Genomic DNA, 17,257 nt, shown 5'->3' with positions numbered 1-17,257 from the left:
AGATACCAGATTGTATTACCACCCAGTTACTTATCATGTGAGCATACAATTGTGACAATTTAGAGAAGCTTTTCATTTGTTCAACAAAAATATTTAATTTATCTTAGTTATTTAAGATAAGGAGCCCTGTTCTTTTTTGTGGCATGCTTACATTTAAGAAATAGTTTCAAATTATCTAAAAGTCAACATGAACCATATTTTTTTCTGGTTAAACAATATTATATAAATGTTTGTTTTTAAATGTGCCTTTATACATTTAGTTGAACATTTAAAGAGCATGTGTTTATTTTAACCATTTGCCATGTTTGAAACTAACTTTACCCTATATGTAATATATTTTATTCTTCAATCATTTATTCAGTAAAATGATTTTTTTTCTGCCACAAAATTTGTTGCAGTGAGAGGTTCTAACTGTCTTTTTTCAATACCACGTTACCTCTTTGTGTAAATGCAGCCTAGAATGGAGTATCCAGTCATACGACTTTGCATGAATGCTGTAGCTGAGACTATTGGTATTTGTGCGCTGATCTTATAAGAATTTTCTGAAGTGTCAATGTGATTAAATTACTTATACAGTTTTCTGACATTTTATGCTAACACTGGCTATAATCAATATAAAAAAAGGAAAAAGATAACAGAAAATTAAATCAATCGAGAATTGTGTCCAAAAATTACCCGATTGGCCACTTCGGCACATATAGAATCAGCCTTTAACGCCCTTATTCTATAAGGTGTGACAGCGCAGATGACGTGTTAGTGCATGAAAAGCCCCATTAAAGTCAAGGATACTTTTCATGCAATAGCACATCATCTGCAGTATCACACCTTACAGAATAAGCCCCTTAGAGAACGTCCCAGGCTGATTTTTCTTTTTTCTTTCAAAGATTTTGAGGAGACAACTTTATTTCAACAACTTTGCTATGATTTTTCTTGCACTGAACTTGAGTGCCCCATGACGTAGCCACCACGTAATGTGCTTTCGTCTAGTTTTCTAGTAGGTGAGATTACATTCTGCGCTCCTGTAGAGAGCTTAACGTGATCTAGCCAGCAGTGGATGGAAGAGGAGGAGAACAACGCTCCTTTTTGTTTAATCAGTGACGCCGTGATCACATGATTGCAATGTGCAGTGGTTAAATCTCAAGGAGACTTATTCGTCTTCCAGCATACTGAACATGTAGATATCATTCACAACAGCATTCTATCTACTTGATAAGCCACTGTTTTTCAAACAGGGTTCCCTGGGTTATCCCAAAAGGGTACCCTGCAATTTTCCGGTCATTACCAAATATAGAAGAATTTACAATGCATCTGATCTCAGGCACACTATTTAAGAAGGTTGGGGTTCCGCAGAATTTCACATAGGGTTCTTTAACCAAATCAAGGTTGGAAACCACTGTGCTAGGCTATGACAAGTCGGTAGACTTTTGGTAAACAAGTTGGTAAAGACAATTGTCCTTAAGGATCCAGGGTCTGGAAAAACAAACACAATTATTCCTTTGGGTATGAACTTGCAATGTTCAGTACCAAAATTAACGTTCTATGCTCTCATGCTATAAGATATATTGATATCAAGCATGGCTAGTGTAGTCTTCATGAATACTAATGAAATGGAAAACATGATAAAATATCCCTGAAGGAACCGAATCGAACAGCTAGTTATCACCTACAAATCCTATCTCTACTTCTCAATGCGTGGTAGAAACTTCTCTAATTACTGGATAGCATTTTACAAGACGATGTAAATGTTCTCTATATTCTTTATTAAAAGAAAAACAGGATATTCATCACAAAAGTTGTTTTAAGAAAGTGTTTGAAAATAACTTAGAAAAGTTAGGAGTTGTTGACTCATAATATTTTAGATTGTTTAAACGTATAAAACCCTCTGCCATACCTTTCTCTGGGTTAGCTGTTGCAACATGAAGGCTGTCTGGATCAGCTTTCTTCTCCGGAAGTAGCATGTAATGGCCAGTTTACTACTGTTTTGGGGGTATTTTTTTTTTTTTTTAATGTTGGTAAATATATTGCAAAATAAAAATGTTTAAAACCAGAGACATAACATAAAACACAGACAGAGCTCAGTGCACATCCAGTGAAACTTATACACGGTACAGTGCCTAAATATATATGTATAGATATCTATTAAATAAAATGGTCTTTTAGTTTAACATTTTGGCAAAATTGTTGTAAGCCCTTGAGCCACTACACGGCAGACCACATCTCAAGGGTCCCTAACACTAATATAAATTCTTAATAACTTGTGCATTACCAGGAAGAATGATTTATAATAAATCTGTCACAATTAGTTGCATAGTTCAGACTTAGAACTATGCAACTAATTGTGACAGATTTATTATAAATCATTCTTCCTGGTAATGCACAGGTTATTAAGAATTTATATTAGTGTTAGGGACCCTTGAGATGTGGTCTGCCGTGTAGAAGGTCAAGGGCTTACAACAATTTGGCCAAAATATTAAACTAAAAGACCATTTTATTTAATAGATATCTATACATATATATTTAGGCACTGTACCGTGTATAAGTTTCACTGGATGTGCACTGAGCTCTGTCTGTGTTTTATGTTATGTCTCTGGTTTTAAATATATATTAAATATATATTGCCATGCTCAGTAGCACTCCTCTGTGACACTTATATGCTTATATATATGTTGTGGTTATTTTGGGGGTTCAATATGAGCTTGTAGGTGTCCTGTATGTTTTAAAATAAAAATGTTTCCAGCACATTAAAGCGTAATTTTTGAGTGTTATACTATCTAAAAATGTAAGCTGTACAATGTTGAATATTCCCACTTGCAAAAGTTTGTGTATTAAAGAAGCTTCAATGTTTATTTTGTCAGTGCCCGAAAGACCTGCTGTTATATGAAGTGTCGGCAGGTCTTTTCATTAGGTTTAAACAATAAAAAAAAAATATTTGTCGTAGATCTTATGCCTAGGAACACTACTATGGGATCATTTGAATATTAAACAAACTATTCTAATATCGTCATACAGAAATGAAGAACATATCTTTCTCACTTGCATTTTCACTGTGCTACAGGGCATTTTTGAAAAAGCAGTTTTCATTTTTTTTATGTACATAAATAGGTCTGCTGCTTGTAAAGCATACTGTGTAGGGGCACATACAAAAAAGCTCTATGACTAAAAGGCTAATATGACCTAAAGTTATTTCATTTCCTGAATTCCCAAAGTGCTGTAAAAGTCAGTAGATAAATCATTTCCTTTATTTACAGCATTGTAGTGGTTTTATAAACTTCACAGTGATAACTGATCCTAGTTATGCCATTAGCATACTGTAATCTCTATTAAATTAGAATGTCGCATTATTTATTTGTTAACTAGACATATGAAATCACCATCTATTTATCTATTGCTTTTGTGTCTTGCATCCCTAGGTTTTGCTCTGTTTTTCCCGGGACACCTCTGTACTTGGACATTTTGCATACAATAGTGCCTCCCCGCCAAAATCATACATTCGAGGTAAAGCTTATTTTTACTTCTTTGACTATTGTTTATTTTTATTGACCCATTCCATAATATATTGCAGTGTTCTCTGTTAAAATTTTGAAGGACTTGCAATTAAAATACAGATTGGCACATGGTACATAACCATATGCAATGTAGTTACCTTTTTCTCATGAGTTTAGATAGGTCCTCTACAGCTTGAATGCTCCTCTATGACCACTCTGTATTGCGATGCCTTATTGCCATTGTAATTCCATGTGACAATTTAAATGTAGATAATAAACTACAAATATCATAGAAATGGCCTTAATGTATCAAGTTATTACAAAACAAATAACCATTATAACCAGATTTTGATTGTTGGATAAGATATTTTTCAGGTCACATTCCATTAATTAAGCAGAAACTAATGAATATTTTGCCGTTATTTACATGTAAATAGACTGAGGCGTTTCAATATATATTTTTACTAATGATAATATTTGTTGTTGATCACTACACAATCTAATTTTGGTGCCTGAGGCATTGGGCTATTGAGTGACACGGAGATCTGACTGTGGGATTTGAACAGGGTTCAAAAGCAATGATATTACCACTGAGGTTCTCCTTCAGTGATATTAATAACTGTGTTTCATCTAGCACTTTTCAAAGACTCTGGGCTTCACAATGACGATATAGCATGCTGTATGTAGCACTGCACATAGAACTGTACAGGCACAGCTCCTGCACCGATAAACTTTCAATCTACGTTCTGGTGCCTGAGGCACAGGGAGATAAAGTGACTGCCCCAGGTGACAAGCAGCAGGCACTGGGATTTGAATCGGGCTCCCAAAGTTAGGCTTTGTCCATAGTGCAGGCTATAGCTCGCGCTGAAACAAACACTAAAACGCCTATACATATGCACATAGTGCGCGCGGGCTAGCGTGTGCACATGCGCTACAGGGAGAGCAGCGCTTCGCAATACAAACAAGTTTGTATTTGAAGCGCGTCGCCGGGAGGAAGAGGAAGCGCGGAAGCTAGCGTGTTCCACTATGGACACGGCCTTACTGTCCTTGTTTGCAAAATCAGTTACTTTACTCACTGAGCCAAGTCATTATTTTGCCCGTTTTCTCATTCAAAGAAATGTATGCCTCAAAAGGATAATTTTCTATTATAAATAACCTGTTATCATTTTATAAAAACTAATGTCTGGTCTCTTAATTTACAGGAAAGCTTGGTTCAGAAAAGTATGCTGTTATTTATCCACCAAATGGTATGTTGTGTTTTGGCTTCCTCTAGTGGGAGACAGGAATATTACACTATTCAGAACTGATATAATTAGTACTAGAAATGAATCTCTTCAAACAGTATTTAAAGCCAGTTTACAGTTATCTCATGGTATTTTGTTAATGCTGATAAATAGATTGCAAAATAAAATATTACCCATCCTCTACAGCAGTGGTGATAAACTCCAGTCCTCAAGACCCCCCAACAGGTCAGGATATCCCTGCTTCAGCACAGGTGATATGACATTGAGACGCCTGTGCTGAAGCAGGGATATCCTGACAAACCTGACCTGTTGGTGGGGTGGGGGGTGTCTTGAGGACTGGAGTTGAGCACCCCTACTTACAGCACATTAAAAGGTTGTTCTAAATGTTATATATAAATAGCTAAGCAATACGATGGTGAATACGGTATTCCCACTCGTAACAATTCGTGCATTCAAGAATTCGAAATATCTATTTTTTTAACCTTTCGGTGCTGAAAAGGCCTGTTATTTCCAAAATAAGCAAGTATTTTCATCATTTAAGTTCAACATATTTAAAACTAAATTGACATAACAGTACTTTATTCATATTCATTTGTTTATTTTCATGTGATCCTCTGTGTGATCTGTTAAATAATAATCAAAGTACTCTAATGCCACCATCTGGTGGTACAAAAAAAAAAAGCTGTGTGTGCTGAGCACGCACATAGTAAGTGAAACTTCTTTGTTTTTTGTCACAGAAATTTTATTTGTGAAGGTGATGTTTTTAATTAAAAATCACTAAACAATTTCACTTCCAAAACATAAAAGTTTGACCGCGTGTTTTAGCTATATGCACATGTATATTTATAGTAACTGAATTCTTTGTGTCTGCGTGTGTCAGTCAGTGTGTGTGTGTGTGTGTGTGTGTGTGTGTCTGCGTGTGTGTGTCTCTCTGTGGTGTGTATGTCTCTCTCTGTGACCTACCCCCACCATGACGTAGCTGCGGACACAGGGGACTCTGTCTGAGTCTCCTCCCCCCGGCAGAGCTGTGGGCTGTGTTTCCTGCTGCAGCCAGCCCCCCAGCGGAGGTACGGGACATGGGAGGTGCTCGGCAGCTCACAGGGTGGGGGTGGGGGGTGGTGGGGGAGTAGGCACATAACTTGGGGCGCTGTTCGGCGCATCACTGGGGTGTGTGTGTGTGTCAGTCTGTATGTATCAGTCAGTGTATGTGTGTCAGTCAGTGTATGTGTGTGTGTGTCAGTCAGTGAGTGTGTATGTGTGTCAGTCAGTGAGTGTGTATGTGTGTCAGTCAGTGTGTATGTGTGTCAGTCAGTGTGTGTGTATGTGTGTCAGTGAGTGAGTGAGTGTGTGTGTCAGTCAGTCAGTGAGTGTGTATGTGTGTCAGTCAGTCAGTGTGTGTGTGTGTGTGTCAGTCAATGAGTGAGTGTGTATGTGTGTCAGTCAGTCAGTGAGTGTGTATGTGTCAGTCAGTGAATGTGTATGTGTCAGTCAGTGAGTGTGTGTGTGTGTCAGTCAGTGTGTGTGTGTGTGTCATTGTGTGTGTGTGTGTGTGTGTGTGTGTGTGTGTGTGTGTGTGTGTGTGTGTGTGTGTGTGTGTGTGTGTGTGTGTGTGTGTGTGTGTGTGTGTGTGTGTGTGTGTGAGTCAGTCAGTCAGTCAGTGTGTGTGTGTGTGTCAGTCAGTCAGTGTGTGTGTCAGTCAGTGTGTGTGTGTGTGTGTGTGTGTGTGTCTATGTGTGTCAGTCAGTGTGTGTCAGTGTGTGTGTGTGTGTCTATGTGTGTCAGTCAGTGTGTGTGTGTGTGTGTGTGTGTGTGTGTGTGTGTGTGTGTGTGTGTGTGTCAGTGTATGCTTCCTGCGGTTTCTTGCCTGAGGATAGCTGGCCAGCTCCCCCGCAATGATCCTACTCAGTGTGTGTATGAGTGTCAGTCAGTGTGTGTGTGTGTATGTGTGTCAGTCAGTGTGTGTGTATGTGTGTCAGTCAGTGTGTGTGTGTGTGTGTGTGTCTGTGTGTGTGTGTCAGTCAGTGTATGCTTCCTGCGGTTTCTCGTCTGAGGATAGCTGGCCAGCTCCCCCGCAATGATCCTACTCAGGTGCCCCACCGAGAAGCACTCCTCTCTCACCCCGATACCCTCCATCAGGTGGTTGAGTCCTGGAAACAGGCTCCGGATGTGAAGCTGTAGCTCGGGGGGCAAGGAGGGCAGCTCCACGTCCCCCAGCCCCGGGATCCTCTTCTTGTCCGGCCAGCTGCAGTTGAGAGCCTGCAGGTCTCCGCCAGGTAGCAGCGGGAAGAGAGAGGAGAAGGCCGGGGCCAGGAATAGGTGCGGGGAGATCGGGGCCAGCAGCAGCAGCGCCCACATCACCTCAGCCGTGAAGTTCATGTTCCCCATCCACTCACACAGCCGGTCCTCCAGCTGCTGGTGGCGCCCTCGGCCTCCCCGGGGCTCATCGCCGTCACCAGCACGCAGCACTGGAAGGAGCTCTGGCTCACCACGTCCAGGGCGCGGCCCCGCAGCGTGCAGCTCATAACGAACAGAGCCTTCGGCTGGTTGGCAGCACCGGCCTCGATGCTGGAGAACTCCTTAATGTGGAGGGCCCCCGCGGAGAGCAGCAGCAGCTCGGCGCAGCCGCACCAGTGCAGGATCTCGGCGCTCGTCAGGAGCTGTGGCGGCGGTTAGTAAATGTTGAGCGGGGGAGGAGGAGGGGGGGAAAGCTGTCCTCATTCACCCGGCAGCGCAAGGAGGTCTCTGAGCCTTGGCGTCCGTGAGCGTCGCCATGACTACCGCGTATGCGCGGCATGTCAGCGAGCGTGGGCAGTGGCGGCAGTTAGGAGCGGCGGCGGACGTGTGGGAGGTATGGCGGCCGTTAGGAGCGGCGCCGACGGCTATCGCCGCCGCCGCCGCATGTCGCAGCGGGTGTGTGGGGGGAGGGGGATGGGGAGCTGTGACGTCACTTCCATTTCACATTTCGCCCCCAACTCTCCAGTTTTACCCCATCAGAATAGGTGCCACTAAAGAAGTTTCACTTCAAAAAACTGGAATCAAAACGTTCCCTACAATTCAATTGAAACAGACAATATAAAGCATATTTCAACTAAATGTAGTGGGCATCCTGCATAAAATATAAGTGTAACCCATGTGTACCCACCCTAAGGGAGAATCACTGCGATTACCTGGTGATGGTGCTACCTGCTGGTTCACAGGAAGGCCATGAGTGTCCGCCGGTAGTAGTGGGGATGAACAGGACAGGCTTTAGGGTTCTTTCTCAGTTCTTCACTCAGTGCAGCACCTCCATTCCCCGCAGGCCCCAACATAGCTGGATGCAGATCCTGCAGGAAAGCTCTCTGGTACTCCCCCAGATTAACGGCACTCTCAGGCAGGAGTATATAAAGGAACAGTCTTTATTCTTCAAACTGATCAGCATACAACAGGTGCACTTGGATGGGTCCCTGGACTCAACCCAGGGAGCCTGAGGCCCCAAAGGTCTATCCCTAGCTCCCTTATTGGAATAAGGGTGGAATAAGGGGTAGTTGCCCCACTCCCCTAAGGGAGCTCCAGAACCAGAACTCCACAAAACTGACTAGAATTTGTATCTGCAGACACTTTTATACCAAGGGTTGAAGGTCTTAGGTCTGAGCCCCTGATAGGGCAGCACACAGACCCCAAGCCCGCAGGGGAAACCCCAGATTAACCCTAACACTGCCTGCACTGGTACCAGGGTTTATGTGTTGGGCAGGGCAGATTAGTAGCGAAGAGGATACATGGCTACATAAGCATATTATATTGTAAGGTTGTGGACGTTCTGATAATGTGTGCGCTGGTATCATGCTTTGATTCAGCAATCTTATTATTGCTTGAAGCCTTTTGTTGTAATCTTTTTTAGTTTAACTGGAAGTTTAGACTGGTGTAATATTTTTCTGATTTCTTTGCTAGTACAAACAGTTGATTGAATGCAGCAGTAGCAATATTTATACATTTCAGGGCAGAGATGCATTCCAGCTGCTATTTTTTCAGTGTACAGCAGTCCATAATATACAGTACAGAAATGAAGCAAAAAAAATCACCATAGTTTGGCTCCATTAAACATAATGACATCTAAAACCAATGCACCATTTAATGTTTGCTAAAGTACTGCAGTACTACCACATGAATGTATTGTATGCTACAATTGAAACTATGGTTTATAAAACCAGAAAAAGCTGAACTGTTGCAGATTTTATTAGTAGAAAATATCACTGGAGGCGACACGTCTGCTCAAAAAATAAAATAAGTTACCACAGCTCAAAATTGTTATGAGCGAGTTCGTAGGAATGCTCATTATTCCCAACTCTCTTGTCGTGATTAATTCTAATTCATGGTCCATCCGCTTAGTGTTCCATGAAACCAGTATCAAAGTGAAGAAACGAGGACTGCATCATCATTTCTTGATGATATGGAGTTGAAAATACTGAAAGTAGTACAAAATGATCTTCCAATATGGTGTCTCTTGCTAGCCATTATTTACTATAATGTAGTTTGATTGTAAAACATTTAGGGGCCTATGCACTAAAGGTTCATTTAAAAAATCGCCGGGCCATTTAAATCACCGTTTTTATGAGCGTTGCTATCACGGTATTCAGAAAGCCTTGATTACCTGTCATAGCAAAATTCACAAAACGGGCGATTAGCCGGTGATCTGATGAACGATCCTCTGAAAATGCCTTTCCCAGCGAGTTGTATCTGCTGCCGAGAGAGCTGCTCTGAGAGAGCCGTCTCTCCCTGTGCAAATCTCGCCCGAAATGTATGTGTAGAAATTTTAATTTTGTTAATAGTTTAGAGGAGCAGGGGGTCTCCTGAGCTGAACCGCATTGGTTTCAGCCTCAGGAACCCCCTACTGCCTGAGATACAGGCCCCGTTATGGAGTGCCAGTATCTCCTATGCATTTTATTCCCATGGTCACATGACGCGGACATTTAAATGCATAGGAGATACTGGCACCCCATAACGGGGCCTGTATCTCGGGAAGTAGGGGTCCCTGAGGCTATCCGCTATGGTAATGAAGTTTACTGTAAATGCATTTTTTTGTTTGCATAGGATTCATGCCAGGGGTCTCTGGTGCTAATATTAATGGATAACAGTTCCAGAGATTCCCGGCATCAATCCTATGCAGGAAAAATGCATTTTTTTTCTTCTAAGTCCCATCTCGCCGCTTCTCTGCAGGTTTCCAACACCTTCACGCCAACTTTTTCTGGTGTGAGGATTTTGTGATAAAATCACCATTCTAGAGCGGTGATAGGCGTTCATAGCCTAATCACTGCTACTAGAATTGCGCGAGTTTATGAACATGCCGAAAAGTGGCGATATGTGGCTTATCATCGCTGCCTCAGTGATTTTTTTTATGACCAATTTTATGGGGGCGATTCAGTCTTTTATCGCCCACTTATCACCGCTTACTGAATAGCAGTAGGCATTTTGGGCAATAAGTGCTTGATAAGTGGCGTATGAACGCTTACTGCATAGGCCCCTTAGGGGGCAATTGTGTGCCACTACACAAGATAAGCACCTGATACATTACCCGCACTTAACAGAACGCCCTCCTACTGTCTCTGTACGGTCATCCTACAGTACCAACAAATTAGATTGTAAGCTATTCGGAGCAGGGACTCCTTTTCCTAAATGTTACTTTTATGTCTGAAGCACGTCTCCCCTTTATGTGTTATTTATATTATTTGTTATTTATATGATTGTCACGTATATTACTGCTGTGAAACGCTATGCACATTAATGGCGCTATATAAATAAAGACATACAATACAATAAATAAAGGATAATTACTCCCAAGTTTCCAGATGCTGTAGCCAGGGCCGCCAATGGGGGGAATTGCAGGGACATCTGTCCCGGGCGCGGTGGCAGAGGGGGACCCGACAGAACCTGGGCCCCCTATGTTGTCTGACAAACTTCCACTCTCAGCCACCTCGGTGGGCCCCTCTCCGCCACTTGGTAGTTCCTGAATGAACCCTGCTCTACAGGTAGGGCCCTGGGAGGGGGGGGGGAGGCTGCGGGGAGAGAGAGAAGGGGAGGAAAGAGAGGAGGGGGAAAAAGAGAAGGAAAGGAGAGGCGATTGGGAGGGAGGAATGTGAAAGGAGAGGAAGGGGAAATATATTTAAAATACTACTAATCTATTTCTAGATCGTAATTGTTAACATATTTGTTTACTATATTCACTAAAGGGCACAAGCTGTTTTTTTCATATGAAAATTTGTCTCTGTTTACAATGGTAAAATTGCTTGTAGAATTTGCATTTTTTCTTGCACAAAGTTTTATGCATTACTGCCCCTTAGCTTTTCTGATGTAATGTAAATGTGCCAGTCTCTACATTTACAGCAGCTAGAATCAGACAGTTTAGCACAAGCTTATATTAACGTTTCATTTTGTAAAGATTTATTTCCTATTGAAAAACATTCTCTATCAAGACCTTGAATGCCAGTGGAGTTTAGGCTCTCATTTGTTTAATGCCGGTAGGGCTAAAGGGCTTACAGCCATATTTAATGCAATGAAACATGTCCCAACACTGGCAGACACCTTATAGCCTATTAGCTTGAATGGTCTTTAAGGTGTCTTCCAGCACCACAAGGTATGTATAACAAAACACTGCTTAGTAAATATGGGCTGTACTACAGAAGATTTCAACCATTGTTGATGCTGGAAGGAATACTTAATGTGGCAATTAAGAATGTATAAAACAGGATAGAATATGGAACAAATCCAAGGTAAATATAAACTTGTGGAATATTGGCTCTCTGTTGAGTGGTGCATGAAAAGGTGCAAAAGAAAATTGTTGCATAGCAAGAGTAAACTAATTCTGACAGTGCTACAGAAAACCACATTTTTTATAATGTTTTTTATGATATTTATTATGATTAAATCAGTGTGTGGTGGGCGGAAATCATTACTCCTTAGAAAACAAAGTGTTGCTGATGGAAAGTGTTCTTATGGTTTTAAAAGCCGCAATCCATGCTGAATCACGCCATTTTCAGCTCCGGGGGCTCCCCAGATCCTGAGATACTTACTTACCTTTTAGTTGCTAGTGTTACTTCTTGGATACTTAAATGGTCATACAAAAAGCAGCCACAACATTGCCCTCCACCGATGATGTTGCTACCTCCTGTTGGTCTGCAAAGTCCCACTAAATTTCTCCCTAATGGGGAGAAAAACACCGACAATAAAACTGCTTATTATCTTGAGAACCGGTGGATCCCCAGAGCAAAATAGCGCAGTTCAGCTCCGGAAACCTCTCCCCCCCTTATCTCCCCAGATCGAATTCTTCAAATTAAAAAGAAGCATCCTGGATTGTTTCGTTTAATAAAGCTGGATTTCCCCTTCCATGCCCTAGAGTCTAGGGGTGTGCAGACTGGGGTGTGTGACCCCAGGGGGAGCGTGAGATTTTCTGGGGGGGGGGGGGGGCTGGAGGGGCACGGCAGCTACAGAGGTACCGCACAAACATTTAAATTAAGTGCTGGGGGAGCGCATGCGAGGCCTCTGTAACTCACTTACCTGGTGTCCGGCGGATTCTGGCGACACATCGCCATGGCAACGCATCAAATGGCGCCATGGGGACACATGACGTTGCTTTGTCTTGTCACGGCAACGCGACTTCACATGACGTCAGAAACCGCCGGCAATCAGGTAAGGGGGAGGGGGGCGAGCAGCAGGGGAGAGCAGGCAGAGGACGCAGACTAGAAAGTTTGCACACCCCTGCTCTAGACTGCTACGTCACATGGAAAATGTATGTGGTGTTTGCCTCTGTAGCAGTGAAGGGGTTAAGTAGCTAGTAATAATTCTTTCATTTTAAGTACTGCCTAATCAACCACTTTGTTAATCTTCTTACTCATTATTTTATTGACAAACAGATTGGGGCACTATAACATTTCCACCCTTATTAGATGGTTTTATAATGATCGAAGTGTTCTTTTAGTGCAATCTGTTACCTCACAATTAGATTATGTTTATGAATTGATATTGGTATGTCTTCGAGGTCCTTGATCACTAGTTGTGTAAAAACGTCAATATTTGGAATTGTATTGGAGGACGGTGAGAAGAGTAATCTTGCTCTTAAATCAGTGAAAGGTGCAGTTGTTAGGTTTCTCTCATTTTCTCTTATTAGTGTCATGCACTCCTCTGAGAATTCCGCTTCTTGGTCACACGTCACTATATGGTTCGTCTCTACGTGCCAGTTGCTGTCTAGTTTTGAAAAATGTATAAAGATACAGCTTTATCGCAAAAAGATGCGTATCTTTTACCCACTCGAAGTAATCAAATCGTACTGTTGGTGAGAATGAGAGTCCTTTTTCTAGGACCCGTTTATGCATCTCTGTTAATTCGAAATTTGACAGATTGATAATCCGTGGGCTAATTGATAATCCGTGGGATATTCTGAAGGTTGAGGTGGCTTAGTAATTGCCTATGCCTCCTCTCCCCCTCAGATTGAATGCCCACTTCTCTCTGAGGTCCCTTGATTGTGCCTCGCCCCCTCCTCGTTTTCCGCGTCCTCGCAACAGGAATTTATTTTTTATTCTGGTATGATCTAAAAAAAGAGGAAGTAGGATCACTACGAGACAGTGTATTAAATCTCGTGTTTGTTTCAGCTTTTTCACCCTCTCCCTCACTTTCAGATCTTTCTCACTCTGAGTGAAAGGATGAGTCTTGAGGAGGTGGACAGTTAGTGGTGTAATGATAAACTTTTGTGAGGAGACATAGTAATTACAGACATACACTCCATGATGAGTTGATCACATACTCAATATAGGAGTGAACACCAGGGCTCCATTTTAACCCTCAGAAGACGTACTAGCACCACAGTGGTGAAGTAATAATATAGTCACCTCTTTGTCTTTCAAGTGTAATTCTGTCACAGAAAGACACACAGACTTAGCAGCAAGAAGAACTCAAGTCTAATAAAACTCACATAATACTCGCAATACCCATTGTGAGTTTTAGTATCTCCAATAGTGTGACAAGCTAGTATCCACATGCACTCATGTTTTGTAACTAGCAGTATTTAACTAAGACTGTATACAAATAGGTACTTTGTTAGTTGTCACACTGTACTCAAGAGTATACAAAGATACTATCCAGCTACTAAGTCTACAGGAAGGTGTCCTTATCACAGGGAATATAGGGAAGTTATACCTATGCTAGGTTGAATGAAACCCAATAAGTCATTGTACAGAGTCATCTTTTAATGGAGGTATATCTACCTTCAAGTAGGTGTTAATGTAGTATGTCCGGTGTCTTAGTCTATTGTGTGCCTTTGTACCCCACATTTTTTTAACATTTAAGGCTATTAAAGTATTTTAAGATTTGTAACATTCTCTACGGCTCAAGTAAGGGGTTTCATATATATGTTCCAACACTTATTTCTCTAGTATTGGTTGCATAGAGTCTACTTACTGTATAATAACCTACATTACCAACAGGAGAGTGCACTTTAGGGGGGTTCTGTATCTCTACTACAACCCCCAATCTGTTTGTCTATGTGTCCAATACAATCTCTGTGCACCCCTGCATATACATTTACCTGGCAGAGCGGGTGAACCTTTTTCTATTTGTTATCTCATTCTTTTATTGGTATTATAACTCGGCTATTTTAAATAATGAATTAATATGCATTCTTTTCCATTGTGCAGTAACATAATCATCTATTTATCTCTCCGATACAAGACATGTTAACCACTTCAGTACCACACGGGTGTTACCTTTCAGGGCCAGAGGTGTTAGGGCCTCATGCAGTAAGCGACGAATATGTGAAATCGGCAAGCTTACCAATTAGTCATGTTATTGGCGATTTTTCCTCTCCGTATGCAGTAAGTGGCGAATACATTCAAAATCAAGGCGAAAACAAATCCGCCCACTCTCACGATGATTAGCCGATCACACACAGGTGTATCGGCGTGCGTGGCGGGGTGCTGTTAGGTTGCCCAATCACAAATCTTGCTGAATCAGGCGAACCAAGCATGTATTGGATAGCGCGCCATATTTAAAGGCAACGTGTACTGCTAATCATTCTCTGTGTTGTTGGGAGTGAGAGAGAGAGAGACGCACAGAGCTTGGTGATTTAAGATTTGCATATTGACTGAGAGACTTGTTGTGTATTGGGAAAGCTTTGTCCTTTGTTGTTTTGTTTACATCTTTGTCTTGTTTTATATGTGGAAGTGTTTCGTGTGATTGGCTGTACATTTGTTGTCTGTTTTTTGTGAGTGCTGTAAGTATGCCCGCAAAGCGTGGGAAGAGTGATGCTGGTGGGAGTGGGAGTGCTACTCGTGCGAGTACGCGTCGGAGTGAACGTACTGTTCAGGGGAGTGATGTTGCTGGTGCTGCGAGTGGTGTTGCTGGGAGTGTGAGTGCTGTTGCTGGGAGTGGGAGTGGTGTTGCTGGGAGTGTGAGTGCTGTTGCTGGGAGTGTGAGTGCTGTTGCTGGGAGTGTGAGTGGTGTTGCTGGGAGTGGGAGTGCTGGTGCTGGGAGTGCTGTTGCTGGGAGTGGGAGTGCTGTTGCTGGGAGTGGGAGTGCTGTTGCTGGGAGTGGGAGTGCTGGTGCTAGGAGTGGGAGTGCTGGTGCTAGGAGTGGGAGTGCTGGTGCTAGGAGTGGGAGTGCTGGTGCTGGGAGTGCTGCTGGTGGCGCAGTTGCTGATGGGGTGTCTGGTGGTGGCGTGCTTGCTGGTGGCCAGCTTTTGGAGGCTCTTACATTGGAAGAAGGAGAGTCCAGTCAGCACCAGCCAAGCTCTGACCCTAAACCTGCTCGGAAGAAACGTGTGGAGAAGCCACGTAATCCTCGCTTCAATGACCAGGAAAATAGAGCTCTTGTCACTGGGATTCTGGAGCACTATGACAGTATCTATGGACATTTACTAGGTAAGTGTACCTTTACATTTATTATTCAAATACATGTGATCCTACACTGGCGACACACTTTATTAGAGCTCGGCTAGTCCCACGAATTCGGGTATACCCGGGTGTATTGAGGTTTGTGACTGTTTTCTGCCCGAGTGCATTGAGTTATTTTCCAGGCAGGGATTGAAGCATTTTATTCCCGCTGGCTGCAATACTGCACAGTATATATATATATATATATACTGCATTACAATTCATGAATTTATGCCATCTGGTAGACACGCGAAGCATTGCAGCCTATTAAATCCTAATCATTATCATTTAAAAGATCAGCCGCCCATCAGCCAGGCATGAACCCAGGCTGGGAAGGCAAATGCAACGGGGCTTGTCAGAGGTGAGGAGTGGCGCATTCCAGGTATCTGCCAGGTACATACCGGGTATTTGCTCGAATAAAGTGTGTCGGTGCAGTAGGTCATCTGAGTTTTGTTCATATGCAAATATGGGTTCAGAATATCTTTCTATGTTAATTAGTGTGGAAACACAGCTTTTTATCATGCGTTACAAGGACAACTAAACACAGGCGGTCAATTTACCATAACTGCATACAATATGAATGCAAGCTTGCTTACATGTATAGGTTTAGTAGTGAATGCTCATGTGCTTCACATATTACACCTAAAACAGCATGTTTGCTATCTCTTGGAACAGCTAGCAGTGTAGGAACCTGGTGCTTGTATTATTATTAATTGACCTCATATATTTTATATGTTTTTCAAGGGCGGACAAGTGCATCAAGCAGAAAAGAAATGTGGGACACAATAGTCATTGGTGTCAATGCGTGTGGGAATCATGTCAGGGACAAGCGGAATTGTCACAAGAGATTTGACGATATTAGGTCAAAATTAAAAAGGAAAATACAAGACCAACGCGTGCATGCTACTGGCACTGGAGGTGGGCCGACACCACAACGTCTGATATTAACTCCATTGGAGGAGCTGCTTCGGGCAAAATTACTTTCCGTCGTCGTGGAGGGATTGGCTGGTGACCGTGATATTGGAATTTATCCCTCACAATTTCCACCAGGTGAGAAATATTACTGTACTAGGCGTGTCGTTGTTTACAGTTATTTTGCATATTTACGCAGCTTTTTATAGTGTCTTCCCAATATAAACATACCTACATCTATATATGTATATGTCTGTTTCTCTCTGTCTCTCATATATATATATATATATATATATATATATATATATATATATAGTGTGTGTGTGTGTGTGTGTCAAATTAGACATATCTGTTGTAGTCCTACTAAAAGCAGTAACTAATATACCACGTTGCATTGCGTGCTCATTTGCATGTGAATTCCCACAATGCTTTGCTGCATTGGAAGCAATTTATGGTGGGCGAAGATGGGGAACAACAGGGTAGCACACATGTGTAACACATGATAATGAGAAATTATTACTACCTACAGGTACAGAACATAAATATGTATAATATTATTGTGTATTTTATTTATTTTACTCCTACAAACACGACATTACTGCCTATTTTAAACATGCATCAAATATATTGCATGCAACGGCCTACAAACATCACTTGCACTAACACATCTATAGTTGTTTATGAAAAGGTCCATTTTTGCTTAATGTCATATACAGACAGCATA

At 42.1% G+C, this 17,257-nt stretch overlaps 2 protein-coding genes across 4 annotated transcripts in view; one reads left to right on the top strand and one right to left on the bottom strand.

Annotated features, from left to right (window-relative positions):
• Window positions 1-17,257, top strand: part of TBC1D19 (TBC1 domain family member 19) — a 223,031-nt gene that overhangs the window by 171,796 nt on the left and 33,978 nt on the right. For all 3 annotated transcript variants that reach the window (XM_075568240.1, XM_075568231.1, XM_075568223.1), the window contains 2 exons: window positions 3,411-3,495; window positions 4,688-4,732. In XM_075568240.1, the coding sequence (XP_075424355.1) occupies window positions 3,411-3,495; window positions 4,688-4,732 (130 nt within the window). The remainder of the gene's footprint in view (window positions 1-3,410; window positions 3,496-4,687; window positions 4,733-17,257) is intronic.
• On the bottom strand, window positions 5,551-13,937 carry LOC142468716 (sec1 family domain-containing protein 2-like). The gene is given in 5 exon segments (XM_075575150.1): window positions 5,551-5,554; window positions 6,759-7,146; window positions 7,149-7,386; window positions 12,696-12,943; window positions 13,892-13,937. Coding segments are annotated over 5 exon segments (924 nt in total).

This window comes from Ascaphus truei, chromosome 1 (assembly GCF_040206685.1).
Source record: "Ascaphus truei isolate aAscTru1 chromosome 1, aAscTru1.hap1, whole genome shotgun sequence".
NCBI lineage: Eukaryota > Metazoa > Chordata > Amphibia > Anura > Ascaphidae > Ascaphus > Ascaphus truei.
Note: the sequence above shows the minus strand (reverse complement) of the source record. Positions and strands in the feature narration are given on the sequence as shown.